The following is a 26,594-nucleotide window of genomic DNA, read 5'->3' as shown; positions in this document are numbered from 1 at the left end:
TCTAGTTATCATATTTAAACCCAGCCAATTGGTTCAAAGGGTTGGGTGGTATGGTTTCTGGAGTTGTGCATATGTTCCTACAGCTTGTGCTTCTAATCCTGGTTGTTGTAATCATTGTTAAGGTTCTTATTTTACTGCTTTGGAAAGTCAATAAGAGTTTCGGTTTTGAGATCTTGATGTTGTTGATATGTACCACTGTGCTTCTATACAAAGATTAGTTTTAGGGCTCCTGCATATTGGCGAGAGCAATATCAGGCCCTGATTCACTGCCCGATATCAACCTTGAAACCCTTTTGAAAACCCCTGGATGTGAGGCGTTTTCACATGGAAACAGTCTCACATCACTGTGGGGGTTCCCTTTATCCCCATCAGCCGCGGAAGGAGATCGTGATGTTCTCTCATTCTTTTCAATAAGCCTGGCGCTGCTGCCACCAGCCCCACTAAAAACATGTGGAAACCCCTGGACACATCAGCTTTGCATCCCTGCGGGGCTGAAGATATCCGCCGCTGCAACTGTCACAGCCGCAGCAGGGGATCACAATGTTCTCTTGCAATGGGGCTGGAGCCACATTAGAAACAATGGGTGATATCGCAGAAAGAAAGAAGATGCTGCAATTTTTTTTCATGCAGCATCGCATGAGTGAAAACATCGCAAATAAGAATGAAACCATTGAAAATCATTGGTTTCATAATCATGCGTTTTCACTCACTCTTGCATCGCGTTCTGAGTGGCAATAGGGCGTCCTACCTTCAGCTGGGAATCTGCGAGTTTAGCTGCAGGAGGTATTTTCCTTCATCTATTCTATTTGCCATTACAAACACGTTTTCCCTTTTAGGGAAGTACTTGCTTTATTAATCTTTCTGTTCCAGTCTATCCAGTGATTACTGGTATTCTTTGCCTAGCAGATTAGTTCTCTACTTCACAGCCTGTCAAGTACCAGGAGGGGTTAGGCCACTCTCACACATGCGCTTTTTATGCGGTAATCGCGGTTCAACGCTCCCACTGATTTCAATGGGGACTCGCAGATCTGCGCTTGAAATCAGCGTTTCTGAGCGCTGTCTGCTCTATTGTGGCCCCTTTTTGCGCTTTTTAAATGCACCTCATCACAATGATGGGGTGTGTTAGAAAACGCTGACAAACGCAGTAACCTGCATTTGAAAACGTTGATAAAAATCATGACAAAATGGCCTCACATACACCACTTTCTTCAGCGTTTTAAATGCAGTGCTAAGGTAACTCTCACATACATCAGCGACAAAAAAGCGCTATTTTGATCATGGCATTTTGTAGCGACTTTACCGCCATCTTTATACACGGGCTACTGCGTTTGATAGCGTTTTTTAACATACCCCATCATTGTGATGGGTAATGAGGAGCATTAAAAAGCGCAAAAACACAACAAAAAATAGAGCAGACAGCGTTCGAAAACATTATTCAACAACTAAATGTAAATTGAAGAAAAGTAGCTAATTTGTATGGATTTGATGCTGCTGAAAACGGAAATGACAGACAAAATAGATAATTAGCTCTAGTTTTTATTTGACAAGTGTCAATTGAGGAGAATTGTAATGCAGTAAATGTAATGGAAAGGAAAATCCACTGATAGCAGTAACAGCGAGAAGCAAGGTGTTCTACAGAAGAGGTTACAGGTGGTGGTTTCGCTGCCATACGTGAATATTTCGGCTTTACTTACATTTTCATTGTGCATTATTGCTTGTTTATAGCTTGGTGATCTAATTTTCTCCTTTCGAATGCCGAGTTTGTGTGAACTGTCCTGACAACTTTTGCTTTGTGTGTGGTGAAGGGGAGCCAGCCGGAGGACGAGTCTGAGCAGCGGAGAGGGGAGTAATCTTTTTTTTTTTTAACACTTATTAATGATTTTCAAGGAAGGGCTTATATGTCAAGCCCTTCCCCGACAATCATACTGCGGGGCTTGCAAGAAAGCACTGCTTTCAAGGGGATCGGCAGCAGTGCTAATCCCATTGAAAGCAATGCAATATCATTCTGCACTTCTGACACAGCTGTGGCATGCTGCCGCTGGCCCCATTGAAAACACTAGCGATATGCCGGTTCTATTTCGGCGTCTTTCTTGCGCTGCAAGGCGAGAGTTTTCCCGTGCTATCGCAGCGCAAGAAAGAAAATATCGCCAGTGGGTGTCCACCCTAAATATTGTATCCCTTAGTGCATGTCCTAGGTGTAAGCGGAAACCCTGCTCAATGGAAAGATGCTCGATAAATCCTTGTCGAAATAAAGCAGATCTCACTCAATGAAACAAGGCCCCTAACCTTACACTCACCCCACCCCCTGTACACACCCCCTCTCCCCTCTTCCCTGCCGCACATACTGTGACCGAAACGCAATGAAAAGTAATTCAAAAGCAATAATGGACCTATCGATGGAAGCACTATGCAATCTGATAGACAGCTCAATATAAATGTATGATTATTTCTGCAAATTCGGTAAGTGAACAGAGATCCTGTTTAATTGGAAAAATGTTTAATAAAAACATATTAAATAAAAATGCATCGTAAGTTTGTGTTTTGCAATCTTTGTGCGATGTGTTTTTAACATTAGAAAGTTCCATTGACAATTGCGTTTAAAAAAACGCACAAGTAAAACGCAAGGAGCCCTTATTTTGGTTGTCGAATCAGAGACCAAGACGAAACAAGGGCACTGCATATTGTTTGTAACACTTGTGCCAGCAACGTGCGAAATTGGATTAACCCCTTAAGGACGTGCCCCCCCCCCCGCCCTTTTAAAGAACCATAACTCCCTTATTTAACCATTAATGTAGCTCTCTGAAGGCTTGTTTTTTTGCGGGCCGAGTTGTATTTTTCAATGGTACTATTTAATTTACCATATAATGTACTGGAAACTTAAAAAAAAATCTACATGGAGTGAAATGGAAAAAAATGAAATTCTGCCATCTTTAAGTGCGTCTTGTTTGTACGGCGTACACACTGCACCAAAAATGACATAACTTTACCATGATACCAAATTTATATAGGTTTTTTTTGTTATATCACTTTTTTTTAACTATTTTCTGCCGTCACCTTCTGACAGCCATAACTTTATTTTTCCGTTGACAGAGTCGTGTGAGGGCTGATTTTTTACGGGACGTCCCGTAGTTTATATTGACACCATTTGGAAACCATTTGGACTTTTAGATCACTTTTTAAAATTTTTTTCTTAAAGACGAGTTGACCAAAAATAGAGACGTTTCAGCGATACAATACAAACAGCAGGCAAAGAAAAAGCGCCAAACTTGAAATTGCCATAAATGTAGCTATTAATTATGTAATTTTGCCCACATAATGAAAGTGTTTCATAAAAATTTCCAATAAATTTCAACTTGTAACCATGAATGGCGTTTTTCATTAATTTCTTTGTCCTACATCTCCAATTTTAAATACTCTGTGAGGCCCCACTGAAATCAATGGGGGCATTGTACTGCGACAATCAAAACTCTGCGGTAAAAAGCGCATGTGAGAGCTGCCTTAGCTGGGGGGAGGCTTGTCTTTATAGCACTGCTTAGCTATTCTGCTTACGAAACATTGTTCCAGAATGAGGTCTAGTGAAGATTCTAGTGTTTCGCAACGGGATCAATTCCACAAGAGAACTTCAAATCACAGATGATGTTTTCTCTGAATTGAGTCGTCTGATTTTCCTTTTCTTCTTTATCTGGGTACAGATCGCCATGAGGACTCCTTCCAGCCATGACTTGTCTCTGGCCACTCTACATTCTGCAATTATTTTAAATGCTCCTCTCGGTGACCCCCATAGTGCTATTGCCCCATACAGTACTAATGCCTTCCCTTGCTCCCAATATGCCCCCTGTGACCCTCCCATACAATTTGGCCCTGAAACTCCAGTACATACACAATGAACTTTAACACCTATTCATACCGCCATCTGACAGGTCACATAGCATGTATAGCGTGCGTCACTCCTCCCCTCGTTTCCTGGCTTTGAGTACTACATGGATCGGAGAGACAGGAGCCTAAAGGAGTCGGGTGCACTATACATGCTATGCGGCCTGTCAGACAGTGACATGGTTAGGTGTTAAAGTTTATTAGTGCATGCCAGATTTTCAGGGACAGGGTATCCAGCCTGCCATTGTGGTAAAAAGCCCAATCACAACTACGACCCTTATAGCAACACCACTGACCAATGTATGACATATAGCAAGTAGCACTCCTTGGGAGTATGCAAATCAATAAAGCAGCACAAGGGCTGAAGGAGAAAAATAGGAAAACTGGCTTTGTTTTTGGCTTACACGACATTCATCAAGAAGGCACATACCCTGCTGATAAATATGACACACACAGCACTGAAGCAGAGACTGCGGCACCATGAGTATGATATGCCAGTATTGATACACGTCTTTACAATCTGACATAGCAACTTGTAGGTTTAAAGGTGTTGTGTAATGTTTATAGTTCCATTGAGTCCATAATTCTAAGGCTGGGGTCACATGTGACGTATTCCTGGCGGAAATCTCACGGTTTTACCACAGCGAAAAAACGCAAGATTTCCGACGGGAAAGCGCTGCTTCAAAACTGCAGCACTTAGCCGCACGCTTTTCTGTTATAACCAGCGCTCCCATAGAGGAGAGCGTGCCGCAACAAGAAAAAAAACATAGACATGCTGCAGTAGGGGAATCCGTGCCGCAGCACCGGCTTTGCGGCACCGGATTTGCCGTCCTGTGTGGACAAGATTTTTGACAATCCAGGGATTAGCGGCCGCAAGTGGATTTGCCGCAGTGAAATTTCGCCCTGTGTCAACCCAGCCCTAAAGGTTTTTTTATTTACACTTATTAAAAAAAACTCTCTATCCCCAGGACTAATGTTGGAATAGCGCCACCTGATCAAACATGCTCAGTCTTGCTTCTCTCTTTGGTCCACCGGGTATATAGAGGGATCCTTGCAGTGGTTACAAAAACTAATAATGGTAATAGTCGTCTGCCAGCTCTTCACGGAAGAACTTGAATCAATCTTTTTAATGACCGCACAGTTTGTTCTGTTTAGAAATTACTTGCCAACTATCATGGAAAAAAGAGAGATCTTCCATATTCTTGGAAACACTAGCAGTTTTCCCTGCACTGAAAGTACCTACCTGAATGTCCCAGAAGGCAGCACACCCCTCCCTTGAAGTGCAATGCTTTTTGGCAACCCCACTACTTATGGAACAGTTGGCACGGCTCGCAGAAGTGGCAAACAATCCTGCAGCTCTGACAGCTGAGCAGCTAGTGGTTGGAGTGTATAAAATGACTTCTTAAGGTTAGCAGGCCGTAGCCGGGCCAAAGTGTAAAAATGGCTTAAAGGCTTTCCATATACGGTGTTGTAGGAAATTGGAGTAAAAATGTTCTTTAAGAATGGAGGATTTGGGGGAGAAAAATAGGGTGTGTCCTACACAGAGGGCATGGCTTATGACCTAAAATTGTGCACACTATGCTCTTAAATTTCCCTTAAGGCCACTTCCAAAGGTTGGTAAGTATGTGTTTAAAGCAACTTGTAAATCCATAATTTATTCTTTAAGCAAGCACCAGTCAAACAGAGGGTTGCAGTCTTTATATTCCTTCAGAGAAGGGTTATCTAGATCGCCCCGGTCGTTATGCTCTTCAGAATCTGGATTTTCTGATGGAGGACCAGTAGTCCTGACACATACACAGCGATATCCATCATATCCAACTATATGCAATTTTCTGGGGACACCAACCCAATTTCTTTGTATTCCACCACTAAAAACATAGAAAAAAAATCAGTTAAATCATAAGAACATCAACGCAGCCGGAAGTGTTTTTTGTCAATATTTTTCAAAAATCATGATTCAACAACAGTTTGTGAACAAAGCCTTAGGCGCCTTTCACATGGCACAATACAGAAACATTGTTTAACGTCCTTATTACATGTGTAATGCCTGGACCTGCCACGGCTCTACTGAATGGTCATAGATCCCCATGGCCCAACTATTTATTCAAAAGGCCTCATCAACAAAGCAAATGATGATGAGATTATGGAGGGTGGATACTGAGCCCCTTCTACAGTTACACTCAGTCCTGGACATACATATCTTCAAAATCGGGAAAACCACTAGCAGGGAAAGTGGAGCCCAAGTGTGCTGGCTGACTACTATTGGAGTCTTAAACGCGATGTTCCAGAGGCAACATACTTCAGAAAGTCAACCAAGGAATATTTCAGGTAACATGATAGCACTTAGAATTTCAATAGCTGCGTACGTTTTCTTGGAATCATAAATTTTGTTTATCTTGGATACTATGGATGATACAAAATTTGAGTTCAACACAAACGTACTTATAGCATCACCACCTTTTTATCATGTGACAAAAGCTATTTTAATTTTGTGGACTAGTGAAATCTGCAGCATGTCTGTAAGGAGACCTGTCACCTGTCTATAGCACCATAAACGAGTGCGATTAGGGCAGGTAACAGGGAGCCGGGGATGTATTTTTGATGTAAAGTGACTCATTTTAAAGTCTCATGCACACGCTCTCCTATATAAGTCTATGGGACAGGGAGCACACAAGACTCTGAAATAAGTCCGATTTTTAGCCGGTGCGCAGACTTCAGTGGTGGGCACCATGGGAAACAGGAAGCGGGGGATTATACAAAGTACAGCACAGGCTCCGTGTCACCTGTCCTAACAGCACTAGTTTATGGTGCTTTAGGCAGGTGACAGGTTCCCTTTAAATCCACAGCAAATAAAGCAAATTTGCTTCAAATTTAGTAGTTTGGATTTCGTACAGTCTGTAGTTGGTCTTATTCCCCAGTCACACAGCAGTATTCTGGGCAGTATTTGTACGCCAAAACCAGGAATAGAATATACAGAAGAAATGTGTAGTGGGAATATTTGCACCTCTTATTTTGGACCCACTCTTGGCTTTGGCTCACAAATAATAAGCAGAATACTGCTGTCCGAAGGGGCCGTTAGACTGATACTCACCTATTTTTGGAGCACCACACTCTGCTGACACCAGAGTTAAATTCGGAGTTACAAGGTGGAAATTGCTTGTTCTCTTCATGTCTCTCTTCTTTTAACTTTAACCCAACAGCAATGACTGCTAATGCGTCTTCTAGAGCTTTGGTTGGATTCCCATCTTCATCATAAAAATGTCCTACAAGTTTACCTTAAAAGGAAAGGACAATAAGTACTGTCTTGTGTCCATGAGGTGGTAACTAGAGATGAGCGAGCATACTCGGTAAGCTGATTTACGGGAGAGAGCATCGCCTTTTTCGAGTAACTGCTGGCTCGTCCCTGAAGATTCGGAGGGGGGGGGGGGGCGCGGAGGGGATCGGGAGAGAGAGAGCTCTCCCTCACTCTCCCCCCGCCACCGCCCCTGACTCCCCCCTCCCGAATCTTCAGGGACGAGCCAGCAGTCGCACTGCGGACAAGTTGACAACTTAAAACTTACCAACCGCCGCATAAGTCTTCTGATAAAAGCTGAGCCAGTTGTTGAGGTGTAGCATCTGCGAGGGCGATAATTCAGACACATCATCTACCAAGCCACCGTCTGTAAAGTCACCGGTCACGTAGGCTCGAGAGGCATCTCTTGCTACACAAAAGAAGCAAATACAGTCATTTTTTAACCCCTTAAGGACCAGACACTTTTTAGGGATTCTACCCATTTGGGGGTTTAACTGTCCTAGTTTTTTTCCTTCAGCTACCAAAATTATTTTTGCTGCGTTCTTTTTCCGTGACATATAGGGCGATTTTTCACTGACTTTTTCCCCATTTTTTTAGTTTTATTGGGGGGTAAATAGCCAAACAAATTATTTAACATTTATAGTTTTTTTTAATTAGTAAATTTAGGCTAAAATAAAGTATGGGAACTGGTTCCTTATTTTGTTTCGGACGTTTTGATATATACTATGTATGGTTTTGGATTACAAGGTGCATACGGCGATGGTTTGGTTGGCATCTGCTTTGGGTTATTTTCTTTTTAATGCATATATTTTCATTCAGTAATTATGTTTTACTTATGTGAGGGGTTAGCGTTTAGGATCGGTAGCAACCTGGGCATAAGCAGTCAGAGACAGTGACACATAGGATAAAGTCTTTAGTCCAGGCTTTGCCTGGGTTTATTTCCAAGCAAACAAAAGCAAAATACAGGCCTTAACATCAGGCAAACATAACGTAAATCCTGCTCGTCTGAGCACTTACTATACAGGTAGTGTCCCTGTCTACGTACTGGTAAACAAATGGCTCCTGCCCACAGCCAGCCAGGACTCTCAGACCTGCAAAGGTCTCAGCTCAGCTCCTAGGCCCTGTAGGCCCAGGCTTTATATGGCCTGGTACCAGCCCCACCTGGTATGTGGGAGTGACCATCCCACCCTTCACTTTGGTCACTCCAGGAAAAGCCGGCCCGGATTATGCGGCTTGGAGCCACTTACTTACTACAACGTGTTAGTAGCTTAATGCTACTAACACTATACTGCCAGCTTCCTCCACCGAGCCCAGGCTGCTCGGTGGCACGTATCTGCCCAAGCGCTCCCCAAGGCAGCATAGGAGAGCATCCTAGGCGACACATACCTGCCCTCCAGCACCTTGCCGGTCACCGTCTCACACTTATTTATGTATTTTTTTTTTTAACCATTTATGTCCCCCGTGACGTCATAAAAGACCTTTAGGGACATTCACATGGTCCTTTTTTTATAATTACATACTTTTCCACTGTAGCTGGGGCATCCATAGGAGCCTCAGTTACAGGGAAAACATCCCCCTGTAGTGACAATAGTCACTGGCAGAGCTGATCAGGGTCTGCTGTGCCAGGAGATCCTGGCGGTCACATGACCGCAGGCTCACGTAGTGGAAGAAACACTTACATTTTTTAGTACACAGCGCTCATCGAGTGCTGTGTACTAGGGAAAGGAGAAAGCAGAAGTGGTTAAAGCCCACTTCTCCCTTCTCCTCTGGGTTATCAGCTGTGTCTAACAGCGGACAATCTGTCCTACTTCTGATTGATTGCAGAGGCGTTAATCCCGCGCTGCATTTCTACTATCCGGTGGGATTAAAGCCCAGGACCAAGCTGTAAATTTACTGTGCTTGGTCCTTAATGGGCTGATTTGATTATTAGGTTCTCTACTTTGATTTTTATACTTTTATGAAATGCCTTCAGGACATGGAGCAACTCACTCCAATCATATAAATCCACAACTAGCCTATGCCCAAGCCTGAAACATACAAACAAACTGTAACACACAATTCCTGACCCACCAGTCTCTGTACTTCCTGTACCTGATGACGTGACATCCATGGGAGATCATGTCACATGTTTAGAGTTGCCAATCTGTGCCATTTTGGGTCCTTGAATTGACTACTTGCAATCACCAGATCTGACTTCATCATGTATAGATGCTAAACATAAAGGAACGGGGAGCAGCAGGGACTCTGCGAATGGATTGCAAACAATAGCAGTCGTCACAACCGCCTCTCCAATCAGTCCAGTCCCAGAATAACGGCAGAAAGCCTCTGCCTTCCAGGTCTCATGGGTTCTAGATTCTACAGGATGCTGACAGACTCCACTGATTTATAACAGACCCGTCCCATTCTTCTATTTGAGGCCCCCCCCCCCCCGGAAAATCTTGGTGATATCACTATCGCTCGTGTGAAAGAGGCCTAAGGTGGAGTCAGTTGGGACTTCTTTCGATCTGCTGGCAGGCAACAGTGGTGTCCGTTTTATGACCGATCCAGCAGTGCATTATAGCTTCTATTACAAATGGAAATGGTGACGCACACGAACAGAGCTTAAGTCAGCAAAAGGGCCAGAGTTCAAGGAAACGAAACAGTGACACAGCTTGATCAGAGCCTTACAGAAATATACCCCGCAATTATTTAAAAAAAAAGTTAAATAGCACTTGGCATGTTTTAGTAAATGTTTGTATTTCCAATAAAATGATTCTTCAGCAGTTTTTCTTGGTGCTCTGTGTTATACCGTTCCTCTGTTATTCCTCCTGGAAAAGTATGAATAGCTTAACAATTGGGCGCTACCACTGGCCCGTACCAATAGGATGTATCCCCGCACACTGACACTATCAGGAACTTCCCCCTCTCCCCCTCCCCCAAATAGTAACACCAAGTTGTCAATTTATTCAGAAATTTCTAGGAGGAATAACAAAAGAGCAGCACAACGCAGAAAAATGATCCAGAATTGCTATTTCAAGAAGAGTACAAGCATTTACTAAAACAGACAAGTTAGGAGAGCGGGCGAGTCCTCTTTACATGACTCCCATCTGTTAAAGGGGACCCAGCAGGAGATTCATAACCATAGACAGTAGGAAATACTGGCCGGCTACCTCGTTACAGAGAGCTGTGGCCACATTAATGAGGACTGGTGATTCGTTCACAAGTCTAAGGCCTCATGTCCACTAGCTAAATGGAATTGCGGATTCCGCAGCCGAGGTCTAAGGCCTCATGTCCACTTGAAAAATACAATCCGCGCGGATTTGCTTTAAATGGTATTTTTTTTGCAGGCAGATATCCGCACACATTGCTATCAATGTGATAGCAATGTTGCCGATCCGCGTGGAATCCGCGGCAGAATGGATCATGCCGCGTTTTTTCTCCCGTGCGTGAAATTTAATGGACTGCAGATGGCCAACGATTCCCTATGGGCAAAATCCGCTGCAGATACCGCGGCAGAAATCCGCTGCGGAATCCGCAATTCCATTTAGCTAGTGGACATGAGGCCTTAAAGTCCATCAAATGATTTATGACCACTACACCACTGACAGGGCTTGTGGAGGACTTATAAACATGTGACACCGAACTTTGTGGCCATTCAAAGCAGTTTCATTCTGGCACACCCCTCGAATCATCAATCACCACCCAGGGAGGCGTTGCGGTGGTGTGTGATGAGTCCGCACAAGACTGGGCTCCAGAGAGCCTGCTGGACACTCGGGATATGCAGAACGGATTAACGGTCATTTTCTCTGCAGTGAAAACTCTGAGCGGTATAAAGGTAGGTATCACATGGTGATAAGTGCCCACCAACCACTGAGAGCTTGGGTAAATAAATCTGCTGACAGACTTCATATAGAGGGGCTGTCCAGGGGCTGGAAAGCATGGCCGCTTTCTTCTAAAACCGTGTCTCAGCAGTCCATAGGTTCTGTGCAGTATAGAAGCTTTCACTGCAAGGCAAACTGTGGGCAGCAGTGGTGCCACTTCTTGAAAAAAGTGGCCATGTTCTTCTAAAGTTGTGCTGCCCAGTAGCCACTACCCACGACTCTTTAGAAACGACCAGTTACTTAACGCTTTAGCCCAGAAATGTTGCATAAAAAAAGCGTGTTGTGTGCAAAAATATGCAACTTTTTGTGAATTTAACATTTTTGTTTTTTTAAAAAAAAAAAGGGGCGCATGATGGCATGGGGCCGGTCACACTTACTATAATTTACGGCAGACTAGCTTAATTATAGCTGAAATCTGGCCTAGAGTTCATATTCAGCACACAGACTGCCTAAGGAGGGCGTCACATGAATGGCCGTCCGCACACGGGGGGTTGGATTCCACATCCGGAATCCCGCTCTGGCAGCAGCGGTGTCCACGCACACCTGCTTTTATTTTCTACTTTCTGTACTGCGGATGGTCCGCACGCCTCGCGATCGGGCATGGGCAGCACAGATTTTTGTTTATATTTTAACTCCTGCTTTTCCTGCGTCATAGCTTGGTGATGATGCGGAATCTGCGACCTTTCCGCAATGTCAATTGCGGAAGGGCGCGGATCAGACGGCTTCCATTGACTTCAATAGAAGCTGTCCGCACAGAATCCGAGCAAAAATGGAGCATGCTGCAATGTGTCCTCCGCAAGCGGAAACCGCTGTTAGTTTCTGGTCATGTACAGTAAGGATTGCTTTTCCATAGCATGCTATGGAAGGCATGGTAACGTCATCGCTAAGACCTTCTTACTACGGATCCATGTGTTACACTACACTCCTGTGAAAATGGCGCAGAGCGCAGTTCGTTGTGACGAAGGAGTCTTCGGGGTTTTCTGCTGGGCGTGATTTGGGTGGCGCAGATCATCTGACATGTCCCCTTTAAAGGAATCCCCTCTGCTAGTCTCTCCAGGGTCTCCTGATGATCAGGTGCTGTACCTGTGAAGAAGCTGTAGGAGCCCCCGGGGCCGTAGTGCTTGCTGCCCCCGTGCACATCAAACACCTGCCCCAGCACCGCCAGGTACAAGCCAGGGCTCCCAGGCCCCCCGTGGTAGGCGGACAGCTCGTCCCTCGTGAGCAGTCGTCCTGCCTGCACCCCGCATGTCTCTGGTAGGACGGCGCCCAGACCAGGGACCTCCGCCAGGAAGGACCACAGATCGGTCCGCAGCACCAGCACTGCCGTCAGAGACAGAACGGCGGCCACATACCCCAGCATCAGTGCTGCCGGCGGCTCGGAACCTCTTCCGGGTGCCACACAGGGAGGCGATACGGTGCTGCATTCTGTCTTTTCCTACTGCACCCTCTAGTGGCGACAATATCAATTACAAGCTTAAAAGAAACCACATTTATCAACGCAAGGATGCGAATTTTCTAGCGAATGAGAGAGACGACTAACAAACGCTCGCTGCTAACTGCGGCATAAAAAGGTCTGGCTGGGAACTTCACAGCATGTTTCTTCCCATATGAACTCTATGTAACCAGAGTTACCACGCATGTTTGCACATTAATGGCCAACTTAAGCTTCCTGTCCACGGGTGGGTTTTCATTGAGTTCCCCGTGGCGATAATCCAGCCGTGGGGAACGCAGTGAAAGCTCTCCATAACATTGCTATGGAGAGTGCTTCCCCCCAGTTCACGAGTGGAGAATCATTGCGATTCTCCGCTCGTGGCCGGCAAATCGCAGCATGCTGCGATTTGCCGCGGTCAGCCTATCTGTCAGATAGGCTGACAGCAGAGATCCGTCTGGCGGCTCCTGCTCCCAGGCGGCAGCTCCCGCAGTGGAGAACCGCCACAGGACACCGCAACTCCCGGGTGAGGGTTTTTTTGCAGCATGAGTTAGGCCCAATGTCCACGGCACGCACGGATTTTGACTGCAAAATTCCACACAGAATCTGCCTGTGCCTGCAATCATGGACGGTTTTCCTACCTGTCCAGATGCAGTGCGGGTCTCCTGCGTTCCGGACGGATCTTCTTTCCTCTGCCCGGCAGATATGCGCCCCGCGCATGTACAGTGCATTTTTTTCCCCAAAATCTCCTGCTTTCCCATGGATCCACAGCATCGCCACAGTCCGCAGAAAATGGAGCATGCTGTGATGCTTTAATTGTTTTGCGTACGCTAATGCATCACTATGGGTGGCTTGATTTGCAGATCTCCCACGAGGGTGTTCCTATGCGGATTCCGCAAATCAAATCCGCCCGTGGACATTGCACCTTAATGGTACCATTTATTGATCCATATGGCATTTTGATTGCATTCTATTCCATTTTTTGTTTGGCAATCTAAGCAAAATTCGCTTTTTTTGTCATGTTTTTTGTATTTTCTTTTTCAAGGCATGCACTGGTTGGGTTATGAACGCAGAAATACCAGATTTATGACTTTGTTTTAATTTCCTTTTTTACATAGTAAAGGTGCAAAGGTGGGGTTTTGATGTTTTTAGTTTTTAAATTTTTTTTGCTAATTTTTGTAGTACTTTTTAGCCTTTTATTTTTGCCCCACTAGGGGACAGTATAGCTATACTTAAGTATAGCAGTATGTTATAAAGCGTATGAAGCTCAACCATAGGTTTTATAAGATGATAAGCCACCATAGTTGGTAGACCCAGACGCCACATTGAAGGCTCCAGGTGCCATAGCAACCCATTGGGACCCTGCAAGCACACCACGGGGGTCCGATAGGTGACAGAGGGCACCGTGAGAAACCACAGTGATATCGCACAGACCAGTGATGTGATATCGCTGTGATTTTCTTGCAGGGATGCCGTGTTGCCCATGTCAACGAGGCCTTATAATACAGCCGCGATTCGCTATGTATTGTAGCTTAGGTTTCCCTATGGAGCCTCCTTGTTTATTGCATCGCATAGCACAACTTGTGATTTTCATGCGATGCTATTTTTTTTTTAACCTTAGAAAGTCCTATTAACCTTCTCGCTACAAAATCGTGTGATTCTATAGTGTGAGAAGATCGCAGGTAGCAGCAGCGCTGTGCCATATTTTTCCCAAGAAAAAAGCATCACTGACACTACAAAATCGTGTGTACATAGCAGCGATATCGCAACGATTTTGTAGCAGTGATATGACTGTCGCCCGTGTGGAAGCGACATTATGCTGGGTTCACACAGGACTAAAATCCCGTGGAAATCTCATGAAATGAGCACACGGAAATGCCGCGAGATTTCCACAGGTGAAATGCAAGAGAGGAGAAAGGCCGCCGCGGAAACGGGGAAAGAATTGACATGCAGCTTCTTTGTATTCTGCGCAGCATGTCAATTTCAGCACAGCTTGGCCGCAACGGATCGGCCGCAGCATGTGGATGAGATTTTTGCAAATCTTGTCCACTTTGCAGGCTAACTCCTGGATTAAAGTCGCAAGCAAAATTCCGTGGCAATTCCGCCCCGTGTGAACCCAGCCTTAAGGCTGCATCCACACGGGCTACAAATCTCGCTACAAAACATCACTCATGTGAAAGAACCCATTGGAAACCATAGGCTTCACTTTGTAGCAATGATTTTGTAGCGAGATTTTGTAGCCTCAAGTGTTAGTTCCAGAATTGATCTTTATTATCTATCTGTAGGATAGGTGACAAAAGTCTGATTGGTGGGGGTCTCTTTCCATGGCACTGCTGGAGATAGCCGAGTACAAGCGCTTGGATATTTCCATCAGCCGCATTGAAATGAATGAAGCAGCAGCCACACATGTGCAGCCATCACTCCATTCAATCTGAGGAGTGAGTCCAAGTTGATGAGAAGAGGGGGACACGAGTCCCCATTCTTGGGATCAGCAATGAGACCCTCACCGATCAGACTTTTATCACCTATCTTATGGATAGGTGACAAAACTTAATTCTAGAAAAAAAGAGGTCAGCATGCAAAAGTCTCAATATAAAAAAACACGGAGGAAGCTTGAGCGAAACACGTGTCGGGCGCAGGTGAAAAAGTTGGTGTTATTGATATGTTCATGATCTTGTTACTGTTTTATACATGTGAATATGTATAGCATTGGATTTTCTCTGCATTTACATGTCTTTACTAACATGACCTGCTGAATTCCTCCCTTTCTTTCATATTTTGGGAACTCGTCTCTTCTGTAGTGTGATGTCTTATATTATGCTATTTAATAAAATTAAAAAGTTTTTCATAGAGGCCTTTTACGTGCTGACCTCTTTTTTTCTATCTATTGTGCAGCAGAGAGTATGTTGATGGTTATAATATTTGCAACTTTGATTCATTGTGTTACAAAAGATAATTCTAGTAGATGCACTTTAACCCTTTGCAATCCAATTTTGGATTTAGAGTTTCCTAGGGGGCTTTCTCTTTCAGCCATTATACAATGGTGCCATCTGCTGGCTAGAGCCAATACTGCAGTATGGGACATGCTGGAGAGGCCTCCGACAACAGAGCGGCCAGTAATATACAGTAAGAATACCCTGCTGGACGTCTTCCGACATCGGAGCTGTACAGCCTTCAATCAGAATGTCTTTAGATGTCAGACAGTGGATTGGAAAGGGTTAAATGTGTAACAAAATGTGTCCTGCAGAAATAATAAACATCAGGTATTAGTTATTTTTTCCCAAATACCAAAGCTCCCAGCCCTTGTTAAGTACAGAAATTGGGAACCCTATTACTTCAAATCACTGAAACAAGAGGCCATACCCAGCAGCAGGATACATCCTTTGGAGCAGTTTTTTTTTTTTCTTGTTTGTTTTCTCAAGAGGGCATTCCCATCTCTACTAATAATTGCTAAGATAACAATACCTGTCTGTATGTTGCAACCACTGGAGCCAAGGATTACAGAAACAGCTGAACCATCTGTATTACGTGTTTCCGTAATTCCTATTCACTTGTATGGGAGTTATGGAAACAGTGTAGAACAGACACCTGTGGCATACAGATATCTCGCCTCAGCCAGTTGTGGTATACAGGTATTTTTGTCTCAGCCATGATTGGGTAAGATGGGTATACCCCTTTCATATACAGTACTAATACTTTGATTATCACCAATGAAATTCAGATAGATAGGGATCTCACCATTAATTCCCCTGCTAATCCCGAGAACAAGGGTCCTGTGTCCCCTTCTCACTGCAGGATCAATGCACCCCCTACAGAGAGGAGAAGATTGAATGGAGCGGCGGTCGAGCACGTGCAGTGCCTCTATTTATCTTTACTGGAACTCCCAGATATAGTTGAGCACTTGTACTCTGCTATTTCCATCAACCCCATTAAAATGAATGGAGCTCAACCACTGCTCTACTGAATCTCCACATCACCATGGGTGCAGCGAGGAGAAGAGGGGGCCACAGGACTCCCGTTTTTGGGATCGGTGCAGGTCTCAGCAGTGAGACCCCCACTTAGCAGGCTTTTACCACCTATTCTGTGGATAGGTGATAGAATTCAATTTTGGGAATATCCCTTCAGGAGGATGAGCTGTGATCTCCTTCATTATAACTGTGTTACAGGAACCTCCAATCATCAGCAGTTACTGTGATAGGAGATTCTGTCCCTCCCATGAGGAGCTTGCGTGGTAGAGTCCATCCCACAGGAATTATGCTGACTGAAAAACTCACTTCTTGTCAAATAAATCTGAGCGGGTCAGAATGAGTTTACGTGACCACCTGAAGAGAAGGACTCCAGGAAGTTTCAGACAGAAAGTAATAACTAACCAAGGTAATACTAGCTGACAAATATACTGGGGGCTAGTTATATAATGAATGGAAAATAAATTTCATCAGAGTGGCACTTTAAATACATCAATAAATACAAAAATAAATCCACAGGGTGGGAGATAATTTACTGATTGTTGGGGAGTTTTACTGATATAGACTACCCACTACCACCCTGAAAGGCTCTGGCACTCCATTGGTTCTCGTTCTGTGTTGATAACTCACCTAGGAATTTCTATCCTACAAAGGAAATACAGAATACTTGTAAGGACTGGCGGTTCGCGGGTCCGTCATGCCCGCACCGCCAGTCCTGTCACACGTGCGGCTGCTGTGCGGCGCAGGGAGGCCCCGGTCCTCGTCACCTCCCCTGGCCGCCGAGCTCCTCCTCGCTGCCGGGTTGCTAGGCACGCGGTGGGTGTTGCTCCGCGTCGTATCCTCAGTATTATGGCAACCAGGCATGTGTCTCCTTTCCTTCCTCCTGCAGGGCTGGGGGCGGGTTCCCCAGTGCTGCTGGGTGCACTCAGCTGCTGTCAGACTCCCCGCCCCAATCAGCTGCTGGGGCGGGAGCTCTGACAGCATTTATACCTGCTTGTGTCTGCAGACCAGTGCCAGTGTTAGTTTGGTCTTCCTGCTACACCAGCGTACTCCGTGTTTTGACTCCTGATATTGACTCTCTGCTTTTGACCTGACGTTGCCTTTGCCTGACCCTCTTGTACCGCGTACCCTCTCGTTGCCGACCCGGATTGTCTGACTCTCCTTGCTGTTGTTTGTTCCAGTGTCTGTCCGTTTGTTAGTCCCAGTGTTCCCCTTCCTTAGTGAGTGTAGGGACCGTCGCCCAGTTGTCGCCCTGGGGCTTAGCCCAGGGGGGCAAGTAGGTAGGGACAGGGGTTGTGGGTATTTTCAGGGACTTCCAGTTTCCCGGACCCCGAGTCCTGACAATATTATATTAAGATAATCATTTTCTGCATTATGCGACCACTGCATGATAACATTATGTAAGATTGGTATTGTGTCATGTGGACACTTGGGTAGTATATAGACATTGTTTGCACTGCTATTTGGGTCTTGTATGGCACGATAATATGTGGGTATTGCATTATACTGTTATGTAGACCTTTTATTGAGAGTATTATATGGACATATTATGGAACTCAAGTGGGAGCTGTATGTCGGTATTATTTGGGCTCTGTATGTCGGTATTATTTGGGCTGTGTATGAAGGTTTTATTTGAGCACTGTGTGACAATATCAGAGCACTGTGTACCAGGGGCTCATGTTCACTTTTTTGGTGTTATTTAAGCATTTTATTACTGTATTATGGAAATATTATGTTAATAATATATAAATAGCACATTTAATATATTTTCTTTTTATGCAAGAGTAAAGTTTACCATCTCAGCTTTGGTTGCTAAAATATCTTGTTCCTCTATTATTTAGGCGTTATCCGTGGTTGGTTGAACTCCATTCTTCATCACTGTATTCAAGTAGAAGTGACAACTATTCTAAGCAGTTTATTCAATGTGTCCCCACCCAAGGGTGAGAACAATTGAGAATCTGTAGCACCGATTAGATTCATTCTGCATGATTTGGTAGTGCTTTAAAGAGGTTGCACCAAAGTGTCAAGTTATCTCCTATACACAGGACAGGGAATAACTTGCTGATCGGTGGGGGTCTTACTGGTGAGACCCCTGCCATTCTCCAGAATGGGGGACCCGTGTCCCCTGTCGTCCTCACTGCTGGGTTACAGCACCCCCTGTAGTGACGAGGCGACTGAATGGAGCACTGGTCACGCAAGTGCACTAGCTCTCTATTTACTGTCAATGGCAGCGCTGAGATACTCGAGCAACAACCGCTTGGGCATTTCTGTCAGCCTTGTTGAAGTTAACCCTTTGCAATCCAATTTTGGATTCAGGGTTTCCTAGGGGGCTTTCTCTTTCTGCCATTATACAATAGCGCCATCTGCTGGCTAGAGCCAGTACTGCAGTATGTGACATGTTGGAGAGGCCCCGACAACAAAGCGTCCGGCAATATATAGTAAGAATACCCTGCTGGAAATCTTCCGACATCGGAGCTACACAGGCTTCAATCAAAATATAGGAAGACGTCAGACAGTGGATTGGAAAGGGTTAATGGAGCACTGACCACACTTGCTGAGCCAGTGCTCCATTTACAGTGACATCACTGCAGGGGGGAGAAGCTACTCCCGCAGTCAGAGTGGGACATAGGAGTCCCATTTTGGAGATCGGAAGAGTCTCAGCAGTCAGACCCCTTCCATCGGCAAGTTATTCCTTATCCTGTGGATAGGGGATAACCTTCAGTTTTGTTACAACCTCTTTAAAATTTATGTTGTAATAGCCATCATTTTAATTCAGCCTACTAAACCAATTTTACAAACCTTACCTTAAAGGGGATTTCCGAGCCATAAAAAAAGTTATACAGGCTTAAAATCATGTGCCATATCTTGTGCGTGTGACTGCCCACCACTTTTCCCAGATTCGGCGGGCACCGTGGCTGCAGCACTGGGTATGGAGCTACCGGGATAGGTGAATAATAATTTTTTCTTCATTTTAAGCCGGTTTAACTTTTTTATGGCCCGGAAGACCACTTCAAAGGATAACTACATTTTTTACAGTCCTTTGACGTGTCAAAGTGACATCTGAAGTTTTAGTTGGTGGGATCTAGGTGCTGAAACCCCCAACGATTGCTAAAAAAAAAGTTCGGAGCGCACGGCTGAGCACTGTCGCCATTCCCCTGTCACTGCAAGCAGTGTAAGGCCTCTATAGACTTTCTATAGAGCCCATGCACTGCTCCAATAGTGTGGGAGACAGGTGAACAGGTACAGCACTCAGATGAGCGCTTCTGCCTGTTCACTTTACTCATTATGGGGGTCTCAGCACCAGGACCCTCCCGATCACTATGTCAGAAGTTTGTATGCATTTTATTTACCCTTTAAACCACATGTGTCAAACACAAGGCCCGCGGGCCGAATCCGGCCCACTGCCTCATGTTATGTGGCCCATGGCGTGCCGACGCCACTCACCACTGCAGCGATTACCAGCTGGGGTGCCGCAGCTCCCTGCTGGTAATGGCGCTATTACTGCTGACGTCAGTGTGCAGCTGGGATCCTCCTCCCCTGAGTCCCCTGCTCATCAGTTCCGCAGGAGAGGACTCGGGGAGGAAGCGTCCCGAGCGCACACACTGACGTCAGTGTGTATCTGGGCTCAGCGCGAGCAGAGGGGAAGCGGCGGTGACAGCTAGGAGGAGGTAAGTATATGGGTTGGGGGGGGAACTATTACTACTGAAGGGGGGCTTATTATTACTGAGGGGGGCTTATTATTACTATAGGGGGCTTATTACTGGGGGGGTTATTACTGAGGGGGGCTTATGACTAGGGGGGCTTACTATTATTACTGATGGGGGCTTATTATTACTATAGGGGGCTTATTACTGAGAGGGGCTTATTAGTAATACTAAGGAGGGGCTTAATACTGAGGAGGGGCTTAATACTGAGGAGGGGCTTAATACTGAGGAGGGGCTTAATACTGAGGAGGGGCTTAATACTGAGGAGGGGCTTAATACTGAGGAGGGGCTTAATACTGAGGAGGGGCTTAATACTGAGGAGGGGCTTAATACTGAGGAGGGGCTTAATACTGAGGAGGGGCTTAATACTGAGGAGGGGCTTAATACTGAGGGGGGGCTTAATACTGAGGGGGGGCTTAATACTGAGGGGGGCTTATTAGTGAGGGGGGCTTATTATTACTGAGAGGTGCTTATTATTATTACTGAGGGGGGTTAATATTGTTACTGAGGGGGGGTTAATGTTGCTATGGGGGTATTACTACTGAGGGGGTTATTATTACTAATTGGGCCTCTGTGGGGGTTGTTATTTTTACTGGGGCCACTACCAGGGTCACTATTAGGGCTCATTCACAGAGGTGTAATTGAATTTTGGTCTCACAAATACGCCGCGTATTTGCGCAATAGAAAATCGCTTATGCCTGCATATTTGCGTACGCAAAAAAGAATGCAGATGGGCCCACTGAGGTGGTGCGCAAATATGCAGTGAATACATAGGTTTCCTGCGCATTCACCACGTATTTGCGCGGCCCATTCACTTCAATGGCCTATCGTGGTGCGCAGTACACAACAAAATAGGTCATGCTGTGTGAAAATATACATCATGTGAATGAACACATTGACATCAATGGCTTCTATTCACTGCATATTATGTACGCAAATACGCTTGTGTGAACAAGCCCTTACTATACAGTCTTAGGCCCCCTGCACACGGGCGGAAAATCCATGGTGGGATTTCCCGCAGTATTTCCACCCGTGGAAGCTGCCATAGGATTGCGTTAGAAAACGCAATTCTATGCAGACGGCCATGATTTGTCCACACGAAATTTTGCACGGAAAACAAATCGCGGCATGCTCTATTTCTGCGCGGGGCTTGCAGAGCCCCGCACAGAAATGTCACTCCCCAGCCGCTGGCTCCGTTCTGCGCATGCTGGTACATCACAGGTTGGGTCCCGCTGTGAGAATTGTCGCAGCGGGATCCGACCCGGCCTTCTGCAGGCGGCCTTACAATCGGCCCTTTGAAGGTCACCATAAGCCTGTTGTGGCCCTCGGTGAAAATGAGTTTGACACCCCTGCTTTAAACCTTGAAAATTTTCTTTTTATGATTCAGAGCTGTATTGCTTTTCATGTGTGGTGTGCCATGTGTCAGCCTAATGCACCTTTGACCACCTGATGGGGTCTGCTATTGCAACAACACTTTTAATTTTCCTTCTTTTTCAAGAACTGCTAAACTCTGGTCTCCGGCACTTACATGTATTACGTGATTTTAGAGAATGAACATGGAATTTTGATAAATATCTGACTGCTTATCAATAAAAAAGAAAATTACATCAGGAGAATTTATTTTCATAGCAACCCTTATGTAGGCCATCCTTATTTCTTATGTCCATGAAGGCTTAAGACAATCATTACTCATTATACATAATCTGTTTAGAATCTTAGTGCACTGTAAGACTTTGAGCCAGAGAACTATGAGTTTCATAACCATATTGTGCATACCAGCTGATTACTACTATCTATGCAGAATTGTTAAAGTTCAGGTCTCCACCTACTAAGCAAGCAAACTTTCGATTGTCCTCAGAGGCTCTGTGACTTCAGCTATTTTAACCCCTTAACAATCACCCATACACCGGCCTTTATTCTGATGCAATCGCCTTATTATGGTGCTGCATCACAAGCCTGGCATAGGAACTCGGCATTTGGATAACAACCTGGCACTTGCTCAGACCTGAGAAACCTCTGAGCCTCACTGTTTAACCCTTTACATACTGAGGTCAACACGACTACGACGTGTAACAGGCTGACACAGGGAGGAAGCTCCTCTGTCTCTCATCGGACCTCACAATGTAATCGCTGAGTCCCCATGGTTAGCTATGGCCTCTGGGTATGCCAGTTACAGTGGTCTGTGAATAAAAAGTTTTTAAAAAGTAAAAAATGATGTTACTGCGAGCTTTCGAACCTCTCACGATTCTTTCTCAAGCATAATGAAACAGATCTGTACAAATATACACATATGAAAAGGCACTGACATTGAGAATAGCACCCCTCCTGGGTGCTCTCCTTGGGGAGACACGATGCCATTCCCTGACCCACTCCCTCCCCAGGTGTCTTCACACACCCCTGGATGCTCTCTTTAAGGACATCCCTCTTGACCTCCTTCATGCTTTTCATATTCTCCACTGATGCAAGAACCCCGCTCTGAAGTTCATTCCTTCTTGGATGTATTAAAAATGGCCATAAATTTGTACTCCCAAATTAGTCTCGCTTTATCTGTGCCTTTTTATATGTGTACATTTGTAGAGATGTGTTTCATTAAGCCTGAGGAAGAATCCTGAGAGGTTTGAAAGCTCGCTAGATCATGTATTTTTGTTAGCCATTAAAAGGTATCATATCTACAAGATTACTGGGTTTTTCTTACTGAGAACAATCACATATTGCTCTACTGGCTAACATGGTACCAGCACCTTTTTTTTCATTTTACAAAGGCAGTGACACGCTATGACACATATCACTTCCATCCCCCATGACACCTAGCCCCACTGCACTGAAAGTGAGCTGCGTGATCAGATTACTGCCCAAGGATAGGTCATCAATAGTGTTTGCCTGGAAAAACCCCTCTGATAAACCCATTTCTAGTAAAGCCATTACTTGTACATGAGGTTGAGGTGTAGGCACTACTTGTACAGTTGCTGTAAAACAAGCAGTAGTACATGTACATGATGCTGAGGTGTAGCCACTACTTGTACAGCTGCGGTATAGCCAGCTTTAGTACATGTACATTAGGCTAAGATGTAGCCACCACTTGTACATTTATAGTACTAGTACATGTATATATTTGCTAAGGTGTAATGACTGTACTTGTATGGGTTGCAGTATAGCCTGTATTAGTACATGTACATTTGGCTGAGATGTAGTGAGTACTTGTTCATGTATGGCTGCGGTATAGCCAGTAGTGCATGTACATTACACTGCGTTGTAGCCACTACTTGTACATTTACAGTTGCGGTTTAGCCAGTACTAGTACATCTTAGCCTAATGTACATGTACGGTTGCAGTATAGTCAGTACACGCACATGAGGTTGAGGTGTAGGCATGTGTATGGATGCGGTATAACCAGTACTAGTACATTAGGCTGCAGTATAACCAGTACTAGTACATTAGGCTGCAGTATAACCAGTACATTTAGGCTTAGGTGTAGCCATTACTTTTACATGTATGGCTGCGGTATAGCTAATAGTAGTACATATACATTATACTGCATTGTAGCCACTACTTTTACATGTATGGTAGCCAGTAGTAGCAGTACATGTACATTAGGCTGAGGTGTAGCCACTACTTGTACATTTACAGTATAGCCAGTACTGTTACATGTACACCTTAGCCTGTACGGTTGTGGTATATCCACTAGTAGTACATGTACAAATGATGACTACATTAGACTGAGGTGTAGGCACTACTGGTACATGTATGGCTGTGGTATAGCCAGTGCTAGTACATTTAGGTTCAGGTGTAGACATTACTCGTACGGTTGCTGTAGAGCTGCTTTGTAGCCACTACTTGTACATGTTGGGCTGCGGTATAACCAGTAGTAGTACATGAGGCTGAGGCATAGACATTACTTGTACATGTACGGCTGCGGTATAAACAGTACTAGTACACTAGGCTGAGGTGTAGACATTACTTGCATATGTTGAGGTTGTGGTATAACTAGTACATGTACATGAGGCTGAGGTGTGGCCACTACTTGTATATGTTGGGGTTGTGGTATAGCCAGTACTAGTACATGAGGTTGAGCTGTAGCCAGTACTAGTACATGAGGCTGAGATGTAGCCAAAACTAGTACATGAGGCTGAGGTATAGCCAGTACTAGTACATGAGGCTGAGGTATAGCCAGTACTAGTACATGAGGCTGAGGTATAGCCAGTACTAGTACATGAGGCTGAGGTATAGCCAGTACTAGTACATGAGGCTGAGGTATAGCCAGTACTAGTACATGAGGCTGAGGTATAGCCAGTACTAGTACATGAGGCTGAGGTGTAGACAGTACTAGTACATGAGGTTCAGGTGTAGCCAGTACTAGTACATGAGGCTGAGGTGTAGCCAGTACTAGTAAAAGAAGCATAGTTAATACTAGTACATGAGGCTGGGGTATAGCTAGTACTAGTACTTGAGGCTGAGGTGTAGCCGGTACTAGTACATGAGGCTGAGGTGTAGCCGGTACTAGTACATGAGGCTGAGGTGTAGCCGGTACTAGTACATGAGGCTGAGGTGTAGCCGGTACTAGTACATGAGGCTGAGGTGTAGCCGGTACTAGTACATGAGGCTGAGGTGTAGCCGGTACTAGTACATGAGGCTGAGGTGTAGCCGGTACTAGTACATGAGGCTGAGGTGTAGCCGATACTAGTACATGAGGCTGAGGTATAGCTAGTACTGACGTGCGGCCACCTTATGTACACTGGGCTGAGCTGTGGCCACCGTATGTACACTGGGCTGAGCTGCGGCCACCCTACGTACACGAGGCTGACGTGCGGCCACCCTATGTACACGGGGCTGACGTGTGGCCACCCTATGTAAACGGGGCTGACGTGCGGCCACCCTATGTAGACGGGATTAAAATGCGGCCACCCTATGTAGACGGGATTGAAATGCGGCGACCCTATGTACATGGGACTGACGTGCGGCCACCCGATGTACATGGGGCTGAGGTGTGGCCACCCTACGTACACGGGGCTAAGGTGCGGTCACCCTACGTACACGGGGCTGACGTGCGGCCACCCTACGTACACAGGACTGACGTGCGGCCACCCTATGTACACAGGACTGAAGTGCGGCCACCCTATGTACACTGGACTTACGTGCAGCCACCCTATGTACATGGGGCTAAGGTGCGGCCACCCTATGTACACAGGACTGAGGTGCGGCCACCCTATGTACACGGGACTGAGGTGCGGCCACCCTATGCACATGGAACTGAGCTGCGGCTACCCTATGTACACGGGGCTGAGCTGTGGCCACCCTATGTACACGGGGATGACGTTCGGCCACCCTATGTACACGGGGCTGAGCTGCGACCACCCTATGTACACGGGACTGAAGTGCAGCCACCGTATGTACACGGGGCTGAGCTGTGGCCACCTTATGTACACGGGGCTGAGCTGTGGCCACCCTATGTACACGTGGCTGTTGTTCGGCCACCCTATGTACACGGGGCTGAGCTTCGACAACCCTATGTACACGGGGCTGAGCTGTGGCCACCTTATGTACACGGGACTGAAGTGCGGCCACCCTATGTACACGGGGCTGACGTGCAGCCACCCTATGTACACGGGGCTGACGTGCGGCCACCCTATGTACACGGGGCTGAGCTGCGACCAACCTATGTACACGGGGCTGAGCTGCGACCACCCTATGTACACAGGGCTGAGCTGCGACCACCCTATGTACATGGGACTGAAGTGCGGCCACCCTATGTACACGGGACTGAAGTGCAGCCACCCTATGTACACGGGACGGAGGTGCGGCCACCCTATGTACACGGGACGGAGGTGCGGCCACCCTATGTACTCGGGACGGAGGTGCGGCCACCCTATGTACACGGGGATGACGTTCGGCCACCCTATGTACACGGGGCTGAGCTGCGACCACCCTATGTACACGGGACTGAAGTGCAGCCACCGTATGTACACGGGGCTGAACTGTGGCCACCGTATGTACACGGGGCTGAACTGTGGCCACCGTATGTACACGGGGCTGAGCTGTGGCCACCCTATGTACACGGGGCTGAGCTACGACCACCCTATGTACACGGGGCTGAGCTGCGACCACCCTATGTACACGGGACTGAAGTGCGGCCACCCTATGTACACGGGGCTGACGTGCAGCCACCCTATGTACACGGGGCTGACGTGCGGCCACCCTATGTACACGGGGCTGAGCTGCGACGACCCTATGTACACGAGATTGAAGTGCGGCCACAGTATGTACACGGGACTGAGGTATGGCCACCCTATGTACATGGGCCTGAGGTGAGGCCACCCTATGTACATAGGACTGAGGTGCGGCCACCCTATGTACACGGGGCTGAGCTGCGACCACCCCATGTACACGGGGCTGAGCTACGACCACCCTATGTACACGGGGCTGAGCTGCGACCACCCTATGTACACGGGACGGAGGTGCAGCCACACTATGTAC

At 46.1% G+C, this 26,594-nt stretch overlaps 1 protein-coding gene across 1 annotated transcript; it reads right to left on the bottom strand.

Annotated features, from left to right (window-relative positions):
* Positions 1 to 5,512: 5,512 nt before the first annotated feature.
* Positions 5,513 to 12,414, bottom strand: CYB5D2 (cytochrome b5 domain containing 2). The gene is made up of 4 exons (XM_066576976.1): positions 12,109 to 12,414; positions 7,434 to 7,574; positions 6,965 to 7,148; positions 5,513 to 5,741 (listed from the first exon to the last, which is right to left on the bottom strand). The coding sequence occupies exons 1-4, from the start codon at positions 12,383 to 12,385 to the stop codon at positions 5,528 to 5,530; spliced, it is 816 nt and encodes a 271-aa protein (XP_066433073.1). The 5' UTR covers positions 12,386 to 12,414; the 3' UTR covers positions 5,513 to 5,527.
* Between the last annotated feature and the right edge of the window lie 14,180 nt (positions 12,415 to 26,594).

Source organism: Eleutherodactylus coqui, chromosome 1, assembly GCF_035609145.1.
Source record: "Eleutherodactylus coqui strain aEleCoq1 chromosome 1, aEleCoq1.hap1, whole genome shotgun sequence".
In the NCBI taxonomy this organism is placed as follows: Eukaryota; Metazoa; Chordata; class Amphibia; order Anura; family Eleutherodactylidae; genus Eleutherodactylus; species Eleutherodactylus coqui.
Note: the sequence above shows the minus strand (reverse complement) of the source record. Positions and strands in the feature narration are given on the sequence as shown.